The sequence below is a fragment of the Diospyros lotus genome, chromosome 11 (assembly GCF_014633365.1).
Source record: "Diospyros lotus cultivar Yz01 chromosome 11, ASM1463336v1, whole genome shotgun sequence".
NCBI classification, from domain to species: Eukaryota; Viridiplantae; Streptophyta; class Magnoliopsida; order Ericales; family Ebenaceae; genus Diospyros; species Diospyros lotus.
In genome coordinates this window covers 479,494-505,646 of record NC_068348.1, presented here as the reverse complement: position 1 = coordinate 505,646, position 26,153 = coordinate 479,494, and the positions used below count along the sequence as shown (strand labels likewise).

The 26,153-nt window shown below is 38.8% G+C and overlaps 1 protein-coding gene across 12 annotated transcripts in view; it reads left to right on the top strand.

The window, feature by feature from the left end:
* LOC127813056 (DNA-directed RNA polymerase IV subunit 1) overlaps window positions 1-26,153 on the top strand; it is a 98,554-nt gene that overhangs the window by 19,355 nt on the left and 53,046 nt on the right. For all 12 annotated transcript variants that reach the window (XR_008026052.1, XR_008026048.1, XR_008026051.1 and 9 more), the window contains 5 exons: window positions 7,221-7,262; window positions 7,343-7,567; window positions 10,805-10,942; window positions 11,059-11,154; window positions 11,234-13,165. Coding sequence is in view for 2 of the 12 variants with exons in the window: in XM_052353777.1 (XP_052209737.1) it covers window positions 7,221-7,262; window positions 7,343-7,567; window positions 10,805-10,942; window positions 11,059-11,154; window positions 11,234-13,165 (2,433 nt within the window). In the remaining 10 variants the exon portion in view is untranslated. The remainder of the gene's footprint in view (window positions 1-7,220; window positions 7,263-7,342; window positions 7,568-10,804; window positions 10,943-11,058; window positions 11,155-11,233; window positions 13,166-26,153) is intronic.

The following is a 26,153-nucleotide window of genomic DNA, read 5'->3' as shown; positions in this document are numbered from 1 at the left end:
AGTTTCCAAATCGGAACCGCATTTTTGATATTTTTCTAATATTGCAAAATGGCCTCGAAACATTTCCAAACTTACAGAAACGGTTCAGAAATGTTTTTTTTTTTTGTGTGTGTGTGTGGTGTTTCTCGGTGTTTTGGTATAGGAAATGTTTTGGAAACGCTGACACGACACTGTCTCGGCGTTTTCGTGCATTAGAGCTTAGGAACATGGAGAACATCTTTTAGGATGAGTTGAGGACTTAGACTTTTGTGTCCTTGGCTAACAACCGTAACAAAAGATCTATAAGCAATAATGGTTCTTTTGTTACCAGGGGGGAGGTTTGTAGGTGTCAAAATAGGTTGGGTCATGTGTCATGCGATTAGTTGCTCCTAAATCTAGAACCCATGAGTCATGATAATCAGAAACTTTGGAGTTTTCAAAGATTAGGCACTCACCTGATTGAGCTTGTAGAAGAGCATATTGACTTAGAGTAGCTATTAGCTGTTATGATTTCTGTTGTGATTTGATTGTTTTATTTGTTATGTTTACAACTGTTGCTGGTTGTATCTCAATTGCTGTTTTTATTTGTTGTGTGAGGAGCGGCTAGAGTTAGTATATAATCTAGCTCTATTTCTGTATTGGTTTAGAGGTTGAAATCAATTTAATTGAAGTGTCAGAGTTTCTTTCATTCTCTGTTTTCTGTTCGACTTCTATCTTTCGTTTCATGGTATCAGAGCTTTAGTGACTAATGTCCATGGCTTCTCGTGATTCAACCTCGTCTTCTTCTTCATTATCATCTGCGTCTTTGTCTGACTTTTCGTCAGTCGCTAAGAATCTTAGTTTCGTTCCTACAAAACTAGATTCGAACAATTATTTGTATTGGAAGGCGCAAGTTCTAGCCACAATTAGGGCTTTTGATCTGTTATCCTTTATTCATAAGACAGATCTTCTATCAAAATACATCTCTTCTGAGAATGACGAGCCTATTGTCAATCCGAAATACTTAAATTGGATCAGATCTGACCAGCTCTTGCTAGGATGACTGTTTTCGACTATCGACAAGGAGGTTCTTGGTCAGGTAATTCAATGTGAATCGGCAGCTAAGGTGTGGACTACTCTTGAAAGTCTTTATTCTAGACAAACATTTGCTAGAGCCTTTCAGTTGAAACAACAACTTAGATTTATTAAGAAAGATGACACTTCGGTGAATGATTATATTCTGAAGATTAAAACTATCAGTCATTCTCTAGCAGCAATTGGAGAACCTATAAATGATAAGGATCTGTTGATGTCTATTTTACATGGATTAGGCGAGGACTATGAAACTGTTGTAAGCTTAATCACATATCAAATGGATGATATAAACCTAGAAAAGGTTCAGTATTTGCTTCTGATGCATGAGCAGAGGTTAGCTATGAAAAATGTGGTAAATCTGTTGCCTGCTAATACATTTGATAATATTGCTGTGAATGTTAATTTTGCTTCACACGTAAATAAAGGCAGTAGTGGAAACACTGGTAGAGGAGGTTTTCCTGGAAGAAGTGGTGGAAACTTTAGAGGAAATGGTTTTCGAGGAAACAGAGGCAGAGGTAGATCTTATGGGAGAAGGATTTATTGTCAACTATGTGGGAAACCTGGACATTTTCTTGACAGGTGCTACCATAGGTTTGATCAAAATTTTCAGAGACAGTCTTTTGGTCGAGGTTTTGGTCGTGGTGGTAATGATTTCCAATCTCAAGCTTTGATGGCTAATCATGAGGCTAATGGAGTTTTCTTAACAGATTTAGGGTTTACACCAGAGACTCACTATGGCTCCTCGACTCCATCTTTTGACAATCAGTCTCAGCACTCTTCAGTGTCCTATCCATCTTCATTCTATCAGCCTTCTTCTACCTATCAACCTGGTGATAATTCGTGGCGTGAAGATTCAGGTGCTACAAACCATATCACCTCCAGTTTGAACAATCTTTCTGTTCATACTCCTTATGGTGGCAGTGATAAAGTGGCAGTAGGTAATGGTAAGATGCTTCCTATTGCTAATGTTGGTGTCAGTAAAATGGTTACTCAAACTTCTCCTACATCTGTCTTTTCTTTACCTCAAGTTCTTCATGTTCCTAGCATGACAAAGAATTTAATTAGTGTATCTCAACTCACTAATGATCATAATGTCATTGCTGAATTTCATTCTACTTTTTGCTTGATTAAGGACAAGGATTCGGGCAAGGTGTTGCTACGAGGAATTCTTAAAAATGGTCTCTATCAGTTGGATCCAGCATTTGTGCATGCTGCATCATCAGCTGTTCCTACTTCTTCGTCTATGGTTTCCCCACCACAATTTGCTAAGTCATTTGTAACTAGCCTAAATGGTTGTAATAGGCAGGTTTTGTCTTCGTTTAATCCACCTAGCATGCAGTCAACTTGTATGGATAAAGTTTGTCAACAGTGGCATGCTAGGTTGGGTCATCCTTCATTTCGTGTATTGCAACATGTTATAAATAAAATCAATCTTCCTTGTTCTTCTAGTACTCTTTCTTTTTGCAACTCTTGTAAGATGGGTAAAATGCATCAGCTTCCATTCCAAAATTGAAAAATCACAGCTTTACATCCCTTAGAGCTAGTGTACTTTGATTTATGGGGGCCTGCTCCTGTTCTCTCTAGTGAAGGTCATAGATATTACATTGTGTTTGTGGATGCCTATACTAGATATACATGGTTGTATCCAATGAAACTTAAGTCTGAAGCCCTATCCATTTTTCAAATCTTTCATAAGTTTGCTGAGTTGCAATATCAGTCTAAACTTAAGGCTCTTCAAACTGACAATGGTGGAGAATTTAAGGCCTTTTTACCCTATTTACACACTCGTGGCATTCAACCTCAGTTTACTTGTCCCTATACCCACTAACAAAATGGTGTTGTTGAAAGGAAATATCGTCATATAGCTGAAATGGGCCTTACTCTTTTTGCTCATGCCAAAATGCCTTTAAAATTCTGGGTAGAGGCATTTCAAACAGCTGTTTATACTATAAATTTGCTACCAGCCTCTCCACTTCAATTTCTTTCTCCATTTGAGAAACTTTATAACAAACAGCCCAGTTATATAACCTTACAGCCATTTGGTTGTGCTTGCTTTCCCTATCTTAGACCCTACAACAAGCACAAGTTCAATTTTCATTCCACAAAGTGTGTATTTCTTGGTTACAACCATCTTCAAGCTGGGTACAAGTGTATGCATCTGTCAGGTTGCATTTATGTGTCTAGACATGTTAGTTTTAATCCTGAGGAGTTTCCTTTTCCACATTTATTTTCAGCTAATCATACTCCTCAGTCTGAGTCTAACATGGGTTTGCCCATTGCTGTTTTGAACTCATTTCCTTTTTCAGTCAAGTTTGGTCGTTCACCTCAAGCAGCACCGCTTGATTCCTTAGTCTCCTCCGCCACTAATTCAATTTCGTTTGCCACTAATTCACGCTTTGTTGTTCCTGAGCAATCTCCTTCTGTTCTTGTTGAGTCACATTCCTTATCATTACCTGTATCTAATTCTACTACTGTTCGAAATATTCCTGCATCTTCTATTCATCCTATGCTCACTAGATCTAAAGCTCGAGCGCAAGCTCTTCCTCTCACTTCTCCTCATGCTTTAGTGAGTTCTCTAGAGCCCAATTCTGTTCAAGAAGCTCTCTTAGACTGCAATTGGATCAAAGCAATGGAGGAGGAATATTCAGCCTTAAAAGAGGAACAATACTTGGGATCTTGTTCCTTTTTCTCCTGATATGAATTTAATTGATTGTAAATGGGTTTTCCGAGTAAAATATAAGTCTGATGGCTCTATTCTCAAATACAAGGCTCGGCTAGTTGCTAAGGGCTTTCTTCAAACACTAGGGATAGATTTTGCTGAAACCTTTAGTCCAGTTATTAAAGCACCTACCATTTGGGTGTTATTTTCCTTGGCTGTCACTATTGGATGGGAAATTCAGCAAGTTGATGTGAATAATGCATTCTTGAATGGGGATCTAAATGAAGCAGTGTTTATGAGGCAACCGGAGGGTTTTGTTGATCAGTCTTTGTCTTCTCATGTCTGTCGATTAAAGAAGTCCCTCTATGGTTTAAAGCAGGCTCCAAGAGCCTGGTATACTAAGCTGAGGGTAGCCTTACAAGATTGGGGGTTTGTGAGAGCTGTGTCTTATGCTTCTTTATTCATAAAACGAACTCCTACGTTTGTGTTGTTTGTATTGGTGTATGTTGATGATATCTTGATTATTGGCTCAAATTCTGCTGCTTTACATGAGTGCATTCGGCAGTTGGACACTCAATTCTCTCTAAAAACTCTTGGTACAGTAAATTACTTTCTTGGGTTTGAGGCTTATCGTGACTATACTGGTCTTTATTTGACTCAATCTAAGTATACTCTTGATTTGTTGAAAAAGGCAGCCATGTCTGAGTGCAAACCGTGTGCTACTCCTATGAGCGCAGCCACTTCTTTAACTGATGATGGCAATCTGTTCTCTAATCTTTCTCTTTATCGAACTATTGTGGGTTCTCTTCAGTATCTAACCTATACTAGACCTGATATATCATTTGTTGTGAACAAATTGAGTCAGTTTTTGTCCTCATCTAAGGATTAGCATTGGCTGGCTTGTAAACGTCTACTGCGATATCTTAAAGGCACTGTTGGTCTGGGTTTAAATTTTACTCCTTCTTCATTTGATCTACCTTTGTCTGTGTATACTGATGCTGATCATGCCGGCTGTAAGGTTACACGAAGATCTACTAGTGGTTTATGTGTTTTTCTTGGCAATAATCTAATTGTTTGGAGTTCTAAGGAATAATCAGTTGTTGTGCGATCTGTGGGTGAGGCTGAATATCGTGCTGTAGCTCAAGGTGTTGCTGAAGTTTTATGGTTAAAATCGCTCTTTTCTGAGCTTGGATTTTCATGCTCACATACTCCTATCCTTTGGTGTGACAATTTAGCAGCAAAATGTATAGCTGAAAATCCTGTTTTTCACTCAAGGACTAAAGTCACTAAACATATAGAGATTGACGTGCATTTTGTAAGAGAGAAGGTTGAAGGTGGTGCAGTTGATATCAGATATGTTCCTTCTTTGCATCAAGTTGCTGATATATTCACCAAAGGATTGCCCAAAGATAGGTTCTTATTTCTGTGTGATAAACTGGGTTTAAAAGTTCCTCCTATATCTCAGCAATTATCAGCTACCACTCAGCAGTTATCAGCTATAACTCCTATCTGGAGGAAGTCCAAATTGAAGGGGCATGTAGAAGAGCATATTGACTTAGAGTAGCTGTTAGCTGTTATGATTTCTGTTGTGATTTGATTGTTTTATTTGTTATGTTTACAGCTGTTGCTGGTTGTATCTCAATTGCTGTTTTTATTTGTTGTGTGAGGAGCGGCTAGAGTTAGCATATAATCTAGCTCTATTTCTGTATTGGTTTAGAGGTTGAAATCAATTTAATTGAAGTCTCAGAGTTTCTTTCATTCTCTGTTTTCTGTTCGACTTCTATCTTTTGTTTCAGAGCTAATGAACACACATTAGAAGATTTAGAGAGAGTTAAGAAAGGCCTTGATTTTATCAAGCTCTTCCTTTTGCAAAGGTTCTTCGCTAGTGGACTTTGGCTTCTCTTGAGAAGGAGTTCCTTCTCCATTCGTTAGATTGGCTTGAGGTTGTTGTTGACCCTTAGTCTAATTGAGAACTTGGGCCCTTTCATGGAGTTGTTGTGCCTTCTCGCAATAAGTACACCATAACTCATCTCGGCTTGATGTTTTTGCTGAATCTAGCTTTTGGTTTTGTCCAAGGTGGCTAAGATTTCCTCTCCTTTTAAGATGTGTCTTCACAATTTGTGACCACTGAATGTAATTCTTTCCATCAAGTTGGTATTCACTCATATTGGGAAGTTCTCCATTCAATGAATTAGTTGAAGGTTGCGAAACAATCCTAGTTGGTGTGGAGGTAACGCTTCCTGATTCACTCATCGTTGAAAAAATTGTAGAAGGTTGATTATGGCTATTCAGGAAGAATAGAGTAGAAAGATGCTGGTCAGGTCAGAAAAAGCTGGTGAGGGCGCAGAAGGCAAGGCTGACTATTGGCAAGTAGTGGAAGGCACATAGAAAGAAAAAGAGGGAGTAGGGCCGATTATCAGTAGTGGAGGTCGATTGAGAGAGAGCCCAAGGATGGTGGCTCTAATACCATGTGGAAAAGAATACTATTTTGTATTGTATTTTATTATGTAACTGTACACTGTACACTAGGTATTGTTACAAGTGTGGATCCCGATTTAGGCAACCAATCCCAAATAATTAGGGATTAGTCAACTCAATCAAGGAAGAGAAAAAATAAGGGAAATAATACCAAATAGGAAACATAATCTTATCCTAAAAAAGGAAACTCTAGAAATAAGGAAATAGAGATATTCTAGGAAAGAAACAATTATAGGAAAGAAACAACAATTTTAGGAAAGATTTCTGGATTTCTAACTTTTAATTGGGGGATTTTAAATGGGGTTAATTAAGGATCCATTGGGGGATTTTAAATGGGGTTAGTATTTAAATTATTAGTTTTAACAGTTTCCTAATATAGATGTATTGCTAAGATTAGAAGGCTTCCTTTGTGATCAATGGATGAGATTTACAACTGATGTAACACTATTATAAATGATCTTTTAAGACACTTTGTTGGCGACCTTATTTCTTTAATTCAGTGTTTGAGGTTTTCTTCAATCCTAAATTTCAAATTATCATTATCGTATACCATTTTTAGCCCTAATTCTACACTTGTTTTTCTGTTGCTTCATTTCACACTACATCAGTCATACTTTGCTTTGCATGCTTCTATTGTTCATGTGCTGCTATGCCTAATGAGATTCATGGTTGGCTTGTTAGTTTTTGCTAAATACAGGTGTGAGAAACTGCAAAAGGCATTATGAAGGTTTTTTTTTTTTTTTTTCTTTCCCGGTATTTTAATTGTCCTTTGTTGTATGTGTAAACATATGAAGTTTTCTGGCGTTCTGTTCTTTTTCATATGAGAAACATACTGAAGTCTTTTAATATTCTAGTTGGTCATTCTCACTAGCTTAGATGTAATAATGAACTCTATATTTTTGTTCCCAGTATCTATTTTAGATTTTTTTCTATTATTATCATTGTCTATTTAATTGATTTTCTCTGTCGGTACTTCTTGTTAATTTGCTGAAAATTTTCTTCCCTTGTTTTTTATTTCCCTTTGGTGAAGAGTGCCGATTCCATGTCCAGGCAGCATTGCAGATATTGTGATGTAAGTTTCTGGCTATTGTCAAACCCTTTTGATTCCATTTTCCCTTTCTACTTCTGTTCTTATGTTTGTTCAATAAACAGGGAAATCTTAGAAATTATCCAAGAATGAAATTTAAGGTTTCTACTGAAGATATGTTTGTAAAGACTGCAATTATAGTAGAAGTGAAGGAAAATCTGTCAAAGAAGTCTCGAAATAAAGGTTATGGGGGAGTCATGGCCTCTGATTATTGGGATATTATACCGAAAGATCCAAATGAAGAGGAAAGTTTTGTGAAGCCTACCCGAAGAATCCTGTCACATGCCCAGGTAGCATTTCTCATGATATATCACTTTATTAAACCTATCTTTTTCTTCTGCTTCTCCTTCACTTTTCTTTTTAGATGGATTTACTTTTGTCCAGTTACTTTTTATTAAAAGATATTTATACAGTTTTCTGGAAAACATGTCCATTGGTTTTCATTGATTTTCTTGACGATAGAAGTATGAAACTTCATTTATGGATGTTTAATATGCATGGCTAGAACAAGTTCTGATGCTATTTTGTCATCACAACTTCTTTCCCTATAAAGCATTTTAATTTCGATAGCCAACTGAAGCATGTAAACCAAGAGTTTTCCTATTCCAGGGATGTATTATAATGGAAAAGTGGTAAGTTAATTGGTTAAAACTAGGAGAATTAGGTAGGTTTTCAGAATAATTCGTTTCTGGTCAATTTCTGTTAAGCACAGATTCCTTGTTTGACAGGTAAAGATATACTATAACTGAAGTATTAAGCAGGTACCACTCAAATATGTTAGCTTTATAGTGTTGTACATAGTTATTTGCTTTCCTGAGTTGTACCTTCTAGAGCTGTATATATGTATATCTATATATACCTAACACTTGAATAAAATATTCCACACTTTGTCTTTTCCTCAAAACAATATACAATAAAGGATCAAAAGAGAAACATATACCCTAAATACATGAACAGTGAAAAGTCTCTACAAAATAAAGGAACTATTTCCAAGAGGGCTGAAAGTGACTTCGGGACCAGCTGTTGGAAAGAGTAAGAATCCTATTTTTAAACTAAAGACTGGTTCTTCTCAACCTTGAAAGATCTTATGATTTCATTCACTCTAAATTCAAACATTAAGGCACGTGGCACCAAATCCAGGCCTTATTTCTTAGTCTTGCAGATGGTTGCTCCACTTCATGCTGGGAGCAAAAGCTTCACAAGTTCATCGAAAATTATTGCAAAATGACCTAGGATAAGAGACATCTCTCTAGCCACTTTGCAATGGCCAAGATGATCAACTGATTTGCCAAATGTTTTCTACGCATGTAACACCAATTGACGTGGGTCTACCTTATCCTAATTAAATTATCAGTAGTCAAAATCTTGTCTATTACAGATGTACAGACCACAAATGCAACCTCAAGGAGGAGCCTCGGTTGCTAGACTCCTTTCCAAGGAAGAAGCGTCTTCAAGATTAAGCAATGCTTCATAGAATAATTTTGCCATGAATGGGCCTGATTTGGAATACATCCGTTAGATAGCATCAGCTCCCCAACAAATTTAGATAGAATAAACAACCCCCAAAACCAATGTACTCTCAACTTGCTGATCATCCATCTAATCCTCAAGGAAATATTCCATTTCACCAGTTCGACTCCCTAACTAATGCAATATTTCAAATTGCTTGCAGTGCATTCCTGTTACATGCTAGGAGTCTCAAGGTCCTGCATCCAAATAATTCTGAAGCTCACCCTCTACTCATGTTTCACCTTAGGAAATGTACACATAGCCAGACTGATGCAAAACCCGAACCAAAAGAAACAAGAGTAATCCTGATTACTCAAAACTAATTTCAATATTCAATACTATTCATCAAAATCTGTCCTTCAATACTTCATTGAAAGATTATTTATAGACAATTAATAGATATAAACCTATTCTAACAAGAATTCCTTTCTAACTAGGATTCCTTGGTATTTAAGCTAATAAAGGTGATCCTAATCTAATTAAAATTCTTGGACATGAAAGAAATTAAATGGTGTTTTTGACGCTACGTTTGGTATTTGAAGTTTATTAGCAGTTTGAAGTAAAAACCATGGATTTAAGTATCAAAATGTTTTGGGAAATAATTTTTATGTTCCAAGTTGATACTTGATCTCTAAGGGACAGGGGGAAAGGGCTTAAACAAAGAATGAACGCAAACTGTACATTTTTTAGTAAAACCGAGAAAAGGAACTCTAGAACAGCTTGTTTCAAAACAAATTGGATCTGTTTTGAAACAAGCATTGAGGTACTGAAAAAGAAGATAGTGCTAAGTTTTGAAACCCTGCATTTTGGAAATTCAGGTTTCTTTTGTTTTGATACCTACTATTTTAAAGTCCAGTTTTAAAAGAGTTGGGGTCTGTTTCCAAACTTGCTCTCCCCCTGTTAAAAAATATGGTTTTCAATGATTTCCAATGGGGTTTTCGAACATGGACTGCAATGAATTGAATTAAATTCTTGTTTTAGAATGGGAAACTTGGAAAAAGAGCACCCATGAAATTATGTTGGAAAAGAAAGAAATTGAAGCACTTGTCTCGCACATGAGCCTTACGACATGACAACTAATAAGCAAAACCATGGGATTTCCCCTTAAAATTAATGGATCTGCTGTGCAACTTGGTCTGATGTTGAATTATCATTAACTATCTGAAAGAAACCCATACTTTTCTGATTTATTATTGGAAATAAATGGCAGGTTTGGCAGTGCTTACGAATGGGGCTGGGGAAGATCGTGTTTTGCCCCTTGATGCACCACCTGGCCAGTCTTCTACCCACCCACCCAAAACCCGGGTCCATCCAACCCTTCGCGCGGGGGGGGGGGGGGGGGGGGTTTACACTTTGTTTGAAGTAATCATTTGGAAGTTTGGCCTTACTCCTTATGTTAGCTTAAGGATGTGGTAACAGCCAGATAAAGTATTCTGGAAAGTTGGATTGCTTTTATGCTTAACTTCTGTGTCCAGCCTAAGATGATTATGCTTAGCAATTGCCATGTTGATTGGTAATGGATGGTTGTCATGCTTGCATGTGCTACAGCCTGCCAATTGAAGTTTTTCCATTTTCATTTTTGATTAAGAGGTGGTGTTTCTTTACAAGAATGCTATGGCAGTCCAACCACTGCACACCTGATATATGTTTGCCTAATGGAAGTAGATTTGACATAATGGTGGTCTTGGTAAAAATTGAGCTTGGCAGAAACTGTTGAGATGGAAGAGATTTCATCTCATCACCGTGTAACTTGACTGTCAGGATTTACTGTTGGAGGTCCAATAGAATCTTGGGACAGAAAACATAGAAACAAGTCTGGCTCTAATTAAACATCATTAAAATTCTCTAGCAAGCTAAATCTATCTAACCAATATTCCTTTCCTGTCTTTCTCCGCAATCAAATTACTTTTTGACTAGTTAAAAGTGTTATTTTTGTTTTTGCTATTATAGTTTTGTTTGGTATATTAGCTTTCTAATAACTTGACAAACATCTATTGTGCTCTCTGTTTGGTATTCAGGTCTACCATATGTTGAAAGATGTTGATCCTGGGTTCCTTAAAGAGTCCTTTCTAAGAAATAATCCACTCGTTCTCAACTGTTTCCTTGTAACTCCAAACTGTCATCGCGTGACAGAACTTGGGGGACATGTGGTCTTCGTAAGTAAATTTTTTTTCTTGGCTTTTCTTTTCATCTAAGTTGATATGATCTGTAAATTTGATGACTCACTTTTATTTCTTTCTGAACTGATATGTTTCTTGGTTGACCATTATAGGATGAACGCACAAGGGCTTTCAAAAAGCTGGTTGGCTTTAGAGGGACACCCAATGAGTTGAGTTCCCTGGTTCTGGACTGCCTAAAAAAATCCAGGGTAAGCAACATATCACTGTAATATCTATCTATTTTGTCCAACTTTGCAGAATCTTGCATTTAAACTTATAATTCGGCAGATGCACACTGAAAAATCTTCACCTCAAGATTCTGCTTCCAGTATGTCTGGCTTGAAGCATGTAAAAGAACTACTTCTTGGGAAAAGAAATGATCATTGTTTCCGCATGGTTGTAGTTGGTAATCCAAGTTTAAAACTTGGTGAGATTGGAATACCATGTCATGTTGCAGAGAGGTTACAAATTTCGGAGCAGTTGAATTATTGGAACCATGAGAAACTGAGCACTTGCTGTAATCTGCGGATTCTTGAGAAGGGAGAGATTTATGTTCGCAGAAAAGATCGGCTTGTACCTGTAACTTTTGATGACTACTTGCAGATTGGGGATGCTGTATGTAGGCCACTAAGTGATGGAGATATTGTGCTGATAAATAGGCCTCCATCTATTCATCAACATTCTCTTATTGCTCTATCTGTGAAGGTTCTTCCAGTAAGTTCAGTTCTTTCAATAAACCCACTCATCTGTTCTCCTTTCCGTGGTGATTTTGATGGTGATTGCCTTCATGGTTATGTTCCTCAATCAATTGAGTCGAGAGTTGAGCTGCAAGAGCTTGTGGCTTTGGACAGGCAGCTAATTAATGCACAGAGCGGTAGAAACCTCCTTTCCCTAAGTCATGATAGTTTAACTGCTGCTCATTTGGTTCTTGAAGATGGGGTGCTTCTGGACCTTCTCCAAATGCAGCAATTTCAAATGTTTTGTCCTTATCAGTTCCAATTGCCAGCCATTGCAAAAGCGCCTTCCATACATAGCCATCAAAAAGCATCTTTGCCAAATGCTTGTTTCTGGACTGGGAAGCAATTATTCAGCCTTCTCCTGCCTCCAGATTTAGATTATACTTCTCCATCAAATGGCGTTCATATTTGTAAAGGTGAATTTGTATCTTCCACTGGTGGATCTTCTTGGCTGCGTGACGCTAATGGAAACCTTTTTCATTATCTTGTGAAACACTGCAAACATAAGGTTCTTGACTTCTTGCATGCTGCTCAGGAAGTTCTTTGTGAGTGGTTGTCAATGAGGGGCTTGAGCGTTTCTTTGTCTGACCTTTACCTATGTTCTGATTCATACTCCCGGGAAAATATGATACATGAAGTCTCTTATGGTTTGCGAGAAGCAGAAGAGATCTCTCATGCCAAATTGTTGATGGTGGATTCTAATAAGGATTTCCTTATTGGCACTGAAGGAAGTCTAAAAGGTATGGATTTTGGAGCAGAGCGCATGTGTTATGAGAAGCAGAAGTCAGCTGCACTTAGTCAGGTTTCTGTTTCTGCTTTTAAGAAAGTTTTCTGGGATATTCAAAATCTAGTATACCAATATGCCCGCAAGGACAATTCTTTGCTGGCCATGTTAAAGGCTGGAAGCAAAGGCAACTTGTTGAAACTAGTCCAGCACAGCATGTGCTTGGGTCTGCAGCATTCGTTGGTTCCACTATCTTTCAGAATTCCCCATCAGATTTCTTGTGCTGCATGGAACAATCATAGGGCCCCTGCCTCAACTCATTTGACTCAAGATATCCCCAAATTTGCTGGGCGTTTCATTCCATATGCTGTGGTTGAGAATTCCTTCCTCACAGGCTTGAATCCTCTAGAATGCTTTGTTCATTCCTTAACAACTCGAGATAGTTCCTTCAGTGACAATGCTGATCTTCCTGGGACCTTGAACCGGAGGCTCATGTTTTCCATGCGTGACTTATATACTGGATATGATGGAACAGTGAGAAATGCTTATGGGAATCAACTTGTTCAGTTCTGTTATGATATTGAGGAAACTGCTTCCCCAAGTAATGTTACTGATGTTTCATCCAATGACAGCACTTATGGTGCCACGGGCGGCCAACCTGTTGGTTCGTTGGCTGCTTGTGCCATCTCTGAAGCTGCATATAGTGCTTTAGACCAGCCGATTAGTGTACTAGAAACATCACCTCTGTTAAATCTAAAGGTGCTCTCTTTCTCTCTCTCTCTCTACACACACACACATATATAAATTATCTATCACTGCAACCCCCCCCACCCCAAATGGCCACATGGTGGATCACTTGTTAGTTCCTTTTCTTTTTTACTTTCTTGGGTTGTCAGAACACAACTTTGAGAACTTCCCTTCCAAAATAATAGCCAGCTAATACTTATCCAATTAGTGGTCAAAATCAATGAGACACCAAATTCTTTCCACAAAAATCTAGTCACATTCAGCAATTTCATATGGGATTCTGAAAGCTTTAAACAATTGGTTACTTAGATAATTGTCATTCCTCTATTGATTGTTGATCTATTGATCCCAAGAAATAAAAAAAATACAAATAAGAGGTGAAAAACATACTATTTTTGAGGAAATAGTGTGACAAAAGATATTAGACTGTAGAAGGAGAGGCAAACGAAATGTGAATTGAAATGGGTACTTCTATTTGAAATATGACAAAAATAGTTCTAGAAGAGTCAAAGAGAAATGTCCCAAATTGAAAAGAGTCTTGGTGGTGGAATGAAGAGGTGCAAGATAAAATCAAAACTAAAAGAGCTTGTTACAAGAATTTACATAAATGCTGTCATAAAGAAAACCTAAAGAGGCATAGTTGCCAAAAAAAAAAAAGATAGGCAGTGAAGAAAAGTCAAGAGCTTTTGAAAATTTATGCCAACCACATCATACGAAATATAGAGGAATATATATATATATATATAAGACAAAAATGAAATAGTACCATTGACTGAAGGGTGATGACAATCAAGGAGAGATGGAAGGATTGCATGTTTTATAGATTTATATATTTCATTTAAGATGAAAAGAAATAAAGTAGTTGGACTAGATAATATATCGATAGAAGCATGCAAATGCATGGGTGAATATGACTTTTTTTTTGGTTAATGAAATTATTTCATAGGATCCTTAAAAAGGATGCCAGGTGAGTGGAAGAAGAACACTTTAGTGCATATTTACATGAATAAGTGAAATGTTTAAAGTTGAGAAAATTATAGAGGAAGCAAGTTAATGAGCTACACTATGAAACTTTAGAAGAGAGTGATTGAGCAAAGATTAAGAAGAGAAACCAAGGTCTTTGAAGATCAATTTAGGTTCATGTTTGGTAAGTCAATAATGGAAGCTATATACTCATTGAGGTGCCTAATGGAAAATATACAGAGATAAACAAAAGGATTTACATATATTATTTACAGATTTTGAAAAAGCATATGAAAAACTTCCTAAAGAAGTCTTTTGGTGGGTTTTAGTGAAGAAAGGAATCTGAGTAGCATACATACGTGCTATTAAAGATATGTATCATGGAGCAGAAACATGTTAGAACATATGGAGGAGATGTTGAGGCTTTCCAATTACAATTGGATTGCATTAAAGATTTAATTTTGAACAAAATAGGGTTTAGAATAAATTCACCTCATTGATTTCATTGATCTCTTAGCTATATATACAGGAAACACATTGCTTAATCTAGGATGCTGAAGAATATACATAATAGGTTTCCTATTCTAGGAGAATGTAATATTTTAGGATTCCTTTCCTAATCTAGAAGTGTAACATCTTGCATCGAGCGATAGAAATGACTAGATCAACTTACCCTGATGGGCCTATGCGAACTTCACCCATCCTTGAGCTACTCTAACTCAAGCACGCTTAACTCGGGTGTTCTTTATCCACATTCAACCCAAAAAGTATCCAGTTGTTTTATTCTTTACTATCTTTGATATATATACTAGCTTCTCTAGAGTCCCTTCTTAGACCTGACATTGGGCTCTCGGGGTATTATAAGGAGGTTGACTGAGAAAATTAGAAAGATTTCCTAAGCTATAAATTTTTTACAATAGGAACGGAATAAATACTAAGATATTGCTATCACCCAAATTCTCTAATACTCCCCCTCAAATTGGTAAATATATGTCCCTCATTCCCAGCTTTCTAATAAGTGATTCAAAACCCAGTCTTGACATGGCCTTGGTGAATACATCTGCCTTTTGACTAGCTGTAGGAAGATAAATGGGTTTTATCCCACCTTTTTCAATTTCCCTTTGTATAAAACTTCTATCAATTTTTACATGTTTCATCCTGTCATACTGGATAGGGTTATTGACGATGTTGATACCTGACTTGCTATCACTAAACAACCTTGTTGGTAAAGTCATGGGCATTTAGGTCTTTTATTAGCCTTTCCAACCAAATTAACTCGTAGATTCCTTGAGCAATAGCCTTGAATTTTGCTTCTGCACTACTACGTGCCACAACGGATTGCTTCTTACTTCTCCAGGTGACTAGATTTCCCCACAATTTAGTGCAAAACCTAGATGTTGATCGATTTTTCATCACAGAAACTTCCCAGTTAGCATCAATAAATCCTTTAGCTCTTTTAGCATCACTTTTCTGGAATCGTAGCCCTTTCCTTGGTGTCCCCTTTAAGTACCTTAGAATGTGATAAACTGCAGCTAGACATTGTTGAGTAGGTGAGTACATGAATTGACTCACGATACTCACAGATAAGTAAGAGACAGATAAGTAAGTCTTCCAACTAACATTTGGTATCTTTCTTTATCAATAGGGTGATCATTCTCAGTTATCCTCCATTCCCAGTTTCTTTCGAGAGGTGTACCTGTTGGTCTACTTCCCAGCATTCCAGTGTCCTTTAGGAGATCAAGTGTATATTTTCTTTGAGAGATTAAAATGCCTTTTTTGCTTCTAGCCACTTCCATTCCTAGAAAATATCTCATGGTGCCCAAAGTCTTTGACCTCAAATTCATCTCTCCATTGCTATTTTAAGTGCAATAATTTCTTGAATGTTATCACTAGTGATTATAATATCATCCACATACACAATTAAAATGGACTGTTTTCCGCTAGCTGCATGTTTAGTAAATAAAGTATGATCTGCTTTCTCTTGCTTGTACCCAAACCTTGTAAGTGTAGAACTAAATCTCTTAAACTAGGCTCTTGGTGATTGCTTTAATCCATGGAGTGAATGATACGGCTTACACAGTTTGCCAACCTTTTCTCCTTACCTGGTGGAATCTTCATATAAATTTCTTCTTCCAATTCACCATTGAGAAAAAGAAATTAGCTTATGGAAGGGACAACAACACCCTTATGGAATTTAGCTTTGCCAGAAGAGCAAATGTCTCCTCATAATCAATTCCATATGTTTGTGTGAACCCTTGAGCTATCAATCTTGCCTTGTATCTGTCTATACTCCCATTTGACTTGTATTTGATGATAAATACCCATTTGCATCCCATTACTTTCTTATCTTTGGGGGATTCTACAACATCCCATGTATGGTTTCCAATCAATGCCTTCATTTCTTCCATAACAGCTTCTTTCCGCTTTGAATCTTTCAAAGCATCTTGAATATTTTGTAGAATAACCACTCTATCAACTGTTGTGGTAAAGGCCTTGAATTGTGGAGACAATCTAGGGTATGTTAAGTATTTAGAAATTGGATACTTAACATAGGACCTTACCCCCTTTTGAAGAGCAATGGGGATATCCAAGTCATTGTTAGCCTCAGTGTGTTCATCTTTTGATGGACCTGCCTCTGGTTCCAATGATTGGCTGAGTTGAGGAGAAAGAACCTTGGGTTGCATGGAATAAACTATAGTAGGTTTTTTTGAGCCTAATCCTCCTCCTAGTCTAGTCACCAGTGGTTTAGTTGGTTGGGTGAGTTGGTGGACTGGGGCAAAGAAAGGAGGCTTGGTTAAGTCAAGAGTAGCTAGTTGGGGCTATTCAAGGATAGTTGATTGGGTGAGATCAGGAGCTGCAAGTTGGGTTAGGTCAGAATTTAAAGAAGGTGAAAGAAAGATAGGTGGAAGTGAAATAGGCATAGAAACTATGGGATCCCAATAACACTTTTCCTTCGATATCTTTCTCTGACTAGAAGCACTTGGGTAAAAGAATTTGTCTTCAACAAAGGTCACATCATAAGAGACAAAGAACTTTTGTGAGAGTGGACAGTAGCATTTGTATCTGTTAAATCAGAGAACTTGAGAGAGAGAAACCCTAGTTGGAGGAAATAAATTCCTCACTCAAACAATATATTGTATACCTATATATACTAATATTAAATGAGTCATGACATAAGCTAATCCTAATGACATAAAGATAAATCTCACACTCCCCCTCAAGTTGGAACATGTATATCATATGTGCCAAGTTTGTTACCAATGTAGTTTATTCGAGAGCATGTGGGGGCGTTATTGTAGAAGACGATCGTGAGGAAGGAGGCGACGACGATGCAGCGGCGATGCGAGATCTATGCGATGCATAAGATCCGGAGAAGAGGTCGCGAGATTTGAGAGAGCGCCCTGGAAGGAGAAACAAGCACGAGATCTAAGGGCACGCTGGTCTGAGAGCGGTGCTGGAAGGAGAAACAAGCGTGAGATCTGAGGTTGTGTCGACGATGGCGATGCTTAGACATTGAAGAGAGGCCGTCGATCGACCAAGGAGATGATGCTGATAGAGAAGAGGCGACCCAGTGACAGAAAGAACGGGCCGACAACAATGTTGGAGGGACAGATCGACAACGAGGGGTTGCGAGCTGATGACGAGATCTGAAACTAGATCTGAGATATTGACATTGGAGCGAGATTTGGGTTGGCTAGGAAGAAGATGGTCGGATATGAGGGATTGATGCCTGAAGATGATAGATTGACGATCGGATCTAGGAAATGATGGTCGAATCTGAGGGATTGATGCCTGAAGATGACAAATTGACGATTGGATCTAGGAAATGATGGCTGGATCTGACTGAATCTGAGGGATTGATGACCGGATCTAAGAAATAATGGTCAGATTTGAAAACCGATGGCTTGATCTGAGGTCCGACAACCATATCTGACCAGATTTGAGGGATTGACGGTTGGATTTGAACTATGAGTGGCAGATCTGGACGAAAACGATGAGGGGCAAATCTGGATGGAGATGGTGTCGGTGGACACACATGATAGCCACACGCAGGCAACATATTTGGAGGCCACAGGTTGTGGATCCAAAGGCCGTGGGATTAAAGGCAGCAGTGTAGGGCGTCTGCGGATGGCGGCGAGAGCAGAGGATGCGACGACGGTCGGTGAGGTGGTGGTCAGAGCGATGATGAAGGAGATCTGGCGACGGCGACCGCAATCTGCTGGAGGTAGCGACAGTAGAGGCCGCATACAGTGGCAATGGTGGCAGTGGCAGAGCAGGCCTCGGGCTGCAGCGACAGTACGGAAGCTGTTGGCAGCGATAGTGGCTATGGAGGCCAGATCTCTCTTAGATCTAATAAGCGGCTGCGATGTTTGAGAGACCGGAGGCTGAGATCTACCAATCGGCAATGGTGATGGCGATGGCAACTGGAGAAGGGAGATCGAGATGCGGAAACAGTCGCAACGATTCAGATTTGAAGCGACAGATCGACGTGGAAACGACAAGACCTGAAACGGTTGCGATGGATTAGATCTGAGATACCGATAGCGACAATGGCACAATGAGGCAAACGATGGTTGCAGGTTGGGAAGGAAGCGACTGTTGTTGGAGAGAATGCCAGAGGTGCAGGGAATGCACGCCAAAGTTAGTGGAGGAGATTCGCAGTGACGTGGTCGAGGCGACATTGAGGCAGCAAGGAGGCCACAACTACAACTAGGGTTTGAATGGTGGCTTGATACCATGTTGAATTAGAAAACTTGAGAAAGAGAAACCCTAGTTGGAGGAAAAATATTCCTCACTCAAACAATAGATTGTACACTTATATATACTAATACTAAATGAATCATGACATAAACTAATTCTAATGACATAAGCCACGACATAAAGATAAATCTCACAGTATCCCTTTTGAATAGGAGAATAGCCAACAAAAATGCATTTGTGACAAGTAGGATTGACTTGGTGAACATACACAATCCAACCAAACACCTTAGGAGAGAGAGAACGTAAGAGTCGAACATGAGGGAATGTGGCTAGAAGGGTGTGCAAAGGAGTTTGGTAGTTGAGGACTTTGGATGGTAATCGGTTTATTATTCAAGAAGTTGTTAGGACAGGTTCTCCCCAATACTTTTTAGGAACAAAACTGGTGAACATTAAGGAGTGAGCAACCTCAAGTAAATGACAATTTTTTTTCTTAGCCACCTGTCAAGCCCTCTGATTAGGGCTGGATAATTTCAGCAATTCAAACAAACAGGATGCAAGAAAGAGAGAGAGATAGAAAAGGGAGAGAGAAGAGAGACAAAAAGAAATGATCTTGATTACTATCTTCGATGATACTTTCTTCCCACAGCCACAGGTCTCTTATAGGCTTCCATCAACATAACAACAAGGACTATTCTAACTAACGTAACAACAAAGGCTATTGTATAGTTATCTAACGCCCTAACTACTTGAACCCCCTAGCTAACTAACAGCTAACTAACACAACTGGTTATCTTCCTTGGTAAAATACTTGTTTACACTTAAGGTCGTGATAATCCCCTGCCCTTCAAACAATTCTTGCCTCTAAGAATTGACAACGATGGCTATGGTTCAACCAAGCCCCGCCTTCAATACTTGCTGCCTCCTTCTCTCCTTCTTACTGTTTTGCTTTTCCCCTTTGAGTAGTAGAATTGTAGCAGCGTTCAAAGCCTCTGGCTATTCTGCTGCTGCCTCAGCCTTTCTTTCAGGCACTTCAGTTTGCATAGAATGCAGTTGTGATTCCTCCCCGATGATCACCTTGCACTCACCTTTTTCCTCTTGGGACACATCCTCTTCTTCTTCTTCCTTTTCCCCATCATAACCCTTCATATTCATCAACTGCCTCTTACATTGATGGCCGATGCTATATTTGTCTCCACACCTAAAGCATAGCCCTAGTTGTCTCCTCTGCTCTATCAAATTACCCTTAGTGCCATTATTATGGGAAGGTGTTTTGGCTGCCTCTTGATTAGGCCCTATAAGCAAAAGCCTAGAGCTACCACCCTCGTACTGCCCGACCAATAAACTCGGCTCGTAGGGAACATTATACTTCTTAAAAATGGCTTCTAGTGTCAGCTCTTGTACTCTAGCCTTTTCTGTCGCTTTCCTCACTGATGTGGGCATCATCATCTTTACCATGGGTCAAAATTCTTCCCTTAATCCGCTAATGAAGCTGGACTCCAAGTATTGTTTAGTGAGTCACGGCTGCACAATGCACACCATGGACCTCAATTTCTCAAACCGGGCTTGGTACTCCACTACGATCCCTTCTTGCTTTAATTTGCTGAATTCCTCTACTACATCCGCCATACTTTTCTCCCCAAAACGCTCACATAACCTTTCGGCAAAATCTGTCCAACTCCCCTGCATTCCGTCATCTTGAACCCACCCTTGATACCAAGAGTTTGCTATATCATTCAAATAGGCTGCAACCACATTGATCTTTTGTTCTTCTGGAATTCTGTAGAACTGAAAAAATCTCTCACATCTCTTTATCCACCACCTTGGTTTCTTCCCCCAAACATTGGAATTTCCAATCTTGGCATAGGGGTATGGATGTGAGTCAGGGGCTACGGATGCCTAACCTGAGTTTCTTGAATGGCAAGCTGATCTTCTTCTTCAAGAACCCCTTGTGTTCTTGATCGATTGCCTTGCTATTGCAAAATGGGATCAGAGGCCTACTTTGGCAGAAATTCTGACGACAACTGGAATTGGGGCAGGGAGGAAAACATGCTTAGCACACTGTCAATCCTTTGCCCTTGCTGCTCCACTATTTCTTGGCATCGCCCAATGGCTTCTTACTGTTTCTCCACCACTGCCTGCATGATTTCCCTCCATTCTGCTAAGTCCTCCCAAGTTTGGAGCATTTGTTTCTTGAGTGTGAGACGACCTATGCTCCTAAGCCTCCATCTTAATCTCTAATTGTTTCAATTTGGTCCCTTCCACCTTCTGCCTAGATCTCACTTCACCACTTCGGTTGCTGCCCTGGCTCGCGTTCTTCCTTCTACCTCTTCTTGGATGTGCCTTGGGTCACGCTCTAGCTAGTGTTTGTTAACCCAACCACCCTTGTGATTGTTGCTCTTGTTTGCGTCGGCTTTGTGTTTCCCTTACTTGCTGGGATCACAATGGTGATCATTGTGATTCCACGATTGCCCACCTCTAGAATCGCAAATGAACAGCGGTTAGGAGGAGACGAAATCCCAATCACCGTCCAATGGCCACCTCTTACTTTACCTTCAAGATTCTATCGAGTCTGTTGAGTTAATGACACTGAATCGCTGTAATAGTTTGTACTACCGTGATTGTGCCGGAATTGCTATTGCTATTGCTAGCAAGTTCTGATTGCCTGCCTTCACCGTGATGCTACCCGTCGATCACCCCACAACTAGTTCATCCAGCTCTGATACCACTTTATCAAGCCCTCTAATTAGGGCTGCACAATTTCGGAAATTCGAACAAATAGAATGCAAGAAAGAGAGAGAGAGAGATATATATGTAAAAAGGGAGAGAGAAGAGAGAAGGAGAGAGGGAAAGAAATGATCTCGATTACTATCTTCGATGATACTTTCTTCCCATAGCCATAGGTTTCTTATAGGCTTCCAACAACATAACATCATCTTCTACAGCATAACGAGAAGGACTATTCTAACTAACATAACAACAAAGGCTGTTGTATAGTTATCTAACCCCCTAACTACTTAACCCCCCAACTAACTAACAACTAACACAATTGGTTATCTTCCTCGGTAAAATACTTGTTTACCCCTAGGGTCGTGATACCACCCCATTTTGTTGAGGTGTATAGGGACAAGTACTTTGATGAAAAATCCCATGAGTGGTGAGGTATTGGGTGAAGGGATGAGAAAAATATTCATGGCCATTATCAATTCTAAGAATACAAATAGCGGACTGAAACACAGTAAGAATGGATTTGTGGAAGCTTTGGAAAATAGTACACACCTTAGATTTATCTTTCATAAGATATACCCAACAAACCCTTGTATGGTCATCAATAAAAGTGACAAACCATCATGCACTAGACAAATTTGGAATGCGTGTAGGTCCCCAAATGTCACTATTAATCAAGCAAAAGGGTTTGGAAGGAGTGTGAGGATGGATTGGGTGATTGTTGTGTGTTTGTTTAGCAAGAATACAATGTTCACATTGAAGAAACACTCTCTCTTTATTGATAAACAAATGTGGGTATAAAGTCTTAGATATGAGAAATTTGAATTACTAAGGCATTTGTGCCACAACATAATATCAAAATCAGAAACAACAGTGAGATAAAGCTTATGTGGTGACTGATGTCTTGGAAAAACATCATCTCCTGAAACATAATAGAGCCCATCATTTTCCTCAGCATTGCCAATCATCTTCCCCAAAGACTGGTCCTGAAATATGCAATGAGAAGGGAGGAAGGTCACAATACAATCCATGTCCTTAGTTAGCTTACTAACAAACAACAAATTGCATTTCAACTTAGGCACATAGAACATATTAAGTTGCAAACTAGACACATAAACATTCTCTTGTACTATAACTAAAGACATAGTACCATCTAACATTAAGACTGTCAATTCCTTATCATTAGGCTGAAGTTGGTTTATTGTAGTTACAGAACCTGTCATATGATCAGATGCTTATGTGTCTACGATCCAACAATTTCCATTTAGTTTTCTAGATAATAAGGAGTATTTTAGATTACCTTTTTGGACCACAAAGATTGTGGGATTAGTGGCTGAGGTGTCTGATCCCTTTGCTAGATGGGTAGTGCTCAATAGCTTTTATAGGAAATCTAGATGCGTAGTAGCCAGGTTCAAGTTTGTACCTTTTTTTGGTGTGGGAGCAATTGTTGTGATATAAGCTGGCCGCTCTTTCACTCTTTTATTCTCTGGCTTCCAATTTGCTGGCTTTCCATGTATTTTATGACAAGTTTCCCTTGTGTGATAGGGTTTATTAAAGTGCTCACACCACTGTTTGTCCCTTGGCTGTTCTTCATGCTTAACTGTAGCAAGGGCAGAGCTGGAACTTGGGTCCACAAATGAATGGGGCATCACACTTTTTCTTCTGACTTCTGCAAATACTTCTCGAAGAGATGGAAGTGGTTTTAGGCAACCACGAACTTCATCTAAATCAACATTGAGTCCTTGAAGAAAGTCACATATCCTTTCTGTTTCTAGCATCTTACTAAACTTCTGGCCGTCAATAGGACATTCCCAACTTGGATCATAGAAAAGATCCATCTCCTATTATAGTTCCAACAAAGTATTATAGTATTTAGTAACACTAAGATTACCTTGTTTAATGTACGAATAACAGATCTAATATCAAAACACTATGCTATGTTTTCAAGATCAGAGTATATCTCTTGAACTGCCTTCCAGACTTATTTAGTAGTCTTCTAAAATAGGTAGGTTCGTCCAATCTTTGACTCCATCAAGTTAATGAGCCAAGCCATAATGATAGAATTTTTTGCCTCCCCTATTTGATAATATGTTGTATCCTCTAGAGGAATCGAAATTGCTCATGACAGATAGCTAAACTTGCCTTTGCCTTTGATTACCAACATAACAGATTGAGACCATTTTCGAAATTTTTTTCCGTTTAATCTATGTTGAGTAATCTACAAGGTATGACTGTTAGTTGATAGAGGAACAGGTGAGATGGTTGCAGATGGTGAGTGGGAGATGATAGAGGATTCTGCAGTTGTTTGGACTGCATTCTCAAGGTTGGAGGTGGCCATAGTATCTTGTTGAAGTATACGAAGATAAGGATTCCAAGCTATGAAGAAGACGATAACAACAACCGATGATCAAAAGAACTAAGAGATAGAGATAGGTTGACTAGAGATAAAGTTTAGAGTGTTTATCTTATCTTTTATTTTTATCTGTTATTTATCCTTGTTGTACATTTAAATATTGTTGTAATCTAGTTCTAGATATTAGGAATGTAATCTAGATAATAGGACTGTAATCTAGTTCTAAATTTTAGGAAAATTCTTAGAAACCTCTTGTATAAATATTTTCATTCATATCAATAAAATTACAAGGAATATCATTTCCTTTTCTTCTACATGGTATCAAAGCCTACTGATTCAGGCCTATACCACCAGCAACCCTAGTGCCTTCATCGCACATCCTCCAATTACAACGTGCCTTCATTGCACTCGTTCCTTGTTTCTAGTCCAACAACCGATTGAAGCCATTCTTGTGTCTGATCCTCTTTGATCATCATGTCAGAAACTTCGACACACCTTTCCCCAACTCCGACCATCACTCCAACCATCACCACTAGAGAAGTAATTCCAGTGGATGAGCTTCCTCTTGCTGGTGAATTACCGAATGTTCACCAATCCTATTGATTAGATGGTAGGAATTTCCTTCAATGGTCTCAGTTGATCAAGATGCTTCTCAAAGGGCGAGGAAAAGACAGCCACCTAATCGAGAATCCTCTAGCAGAAAAGGATCCAGGTTTCAATGCATGGGATGTGGAAGACTCCCGCGTTATGTCTTGGTTGTGGAGTACCGTATAGGCGGAGATCAACAGGAATTTTATGTTCCTTAATACTACTCTAGAGGTTTGGGTGACCATTCAACAAACCTACTCTAAAGCCAAGGATGCATATGTGATCTTTGATGTTAAAACAAAGATCAATGGTATAAAACAAGGCTAATTGACCATCACAAAGTATTACAATCTGATGAGAGGCCTATGGTTAGAGCTTGACCAATATCAAGCCATTAAGATGGTGTGCCAAGAGGATACTGCCACCCTCAACCGAATCCTTGAAGGAGACCGAATAGTGGTGTTCCTAGCAGGCCTAAACCCTGAGTTTAATCAGGTACGAGTACCTGAAAAAACAAGCTTGATATTGGTCTAAACCCCGAGTTACATACTTGAATTAGGGGCTGCAATTGGTAAAAATAAGCTTCCTAATTTAAATGAGGTATTTGCTATTGTGAGGAGTGAAGAAAATAGGAGAGGGGCTATGCTTAGTGGATTTAACATGGAAGGATTAGCACTCCTATCCAATAATAAGGAAGGAGTAAGAGGAAAAACGTGGAAACCATCTATAGCCAGAACCAAGGCTTTCGGATGTGAAGGATAGTGGTGCACTTTCTGCAACAAGTCTTGGCACACCAGAGAGACTTGCTTCAAATTATATGGGAAGAAGGTGATTCTCAGCCGAGTTAGTGGGTTCCGGAATATGAGGACTCAAGGCCATCAACAAAACTACCCTTAAAGCTACCTGTCAATCAAGGGACAAGAGGGAGAAGCAGAAAAAGAAGAAGTGACTGGTTTTGGATCAAATTTGAATCAGCTCAATAAAGAGGAAATAAATAGGCTGAAGGAGTTCCTAAAGACCATCCAAGCTGGAAGAGCATTCTGCTCCATTGCACAAGAAGGTAAACAAGTGTTTTTTACTCCTTTTTTAGCCTTTATTATTGATCGGAAAAACACATGGATCTTGGATTCAGGGGCTACTAACCATATGGCACCCAATTTCCATGTTTTTAATATCTATGAGCCCTTTGAAACCATCAAACAAATTACTATTGCCAATGTGACCTCTATTCTCATTAAAGGAAAAGGCAAAGTAAGTCTTGGCCCTCATTTATCAATAAATCAGGTACTCTATGTACCAGATTTAACCCTAAGTCTTATCTCCATAAAACAACTCACAAAAGACCTCAATTGCAATGTTGTTTTCTCTCCATATGTGTGAAAATTTCAGACCATGAACATGGGGAGGACGATTGGTGTGGCTAAAGAGCAACATGGGCTATACATCTTACAAGGGAAGAGTTCCTTACCTAAAGACAACCAACTGCAGGCAGCCTACTCAACCCAAAATTCAGCATCTGATCAATCTGCCATTTGGCTTCATCATCTTCATCTAGGTCATCCTCCTTTTAGTCTATTGAAGGAAATGTTCCCTACTTTGTTTAGAACTCTTGATCCTAGCAATTTTCAATGTGATGTGTGTTTTATGGCCAAACATCATAGATCTTCCTAT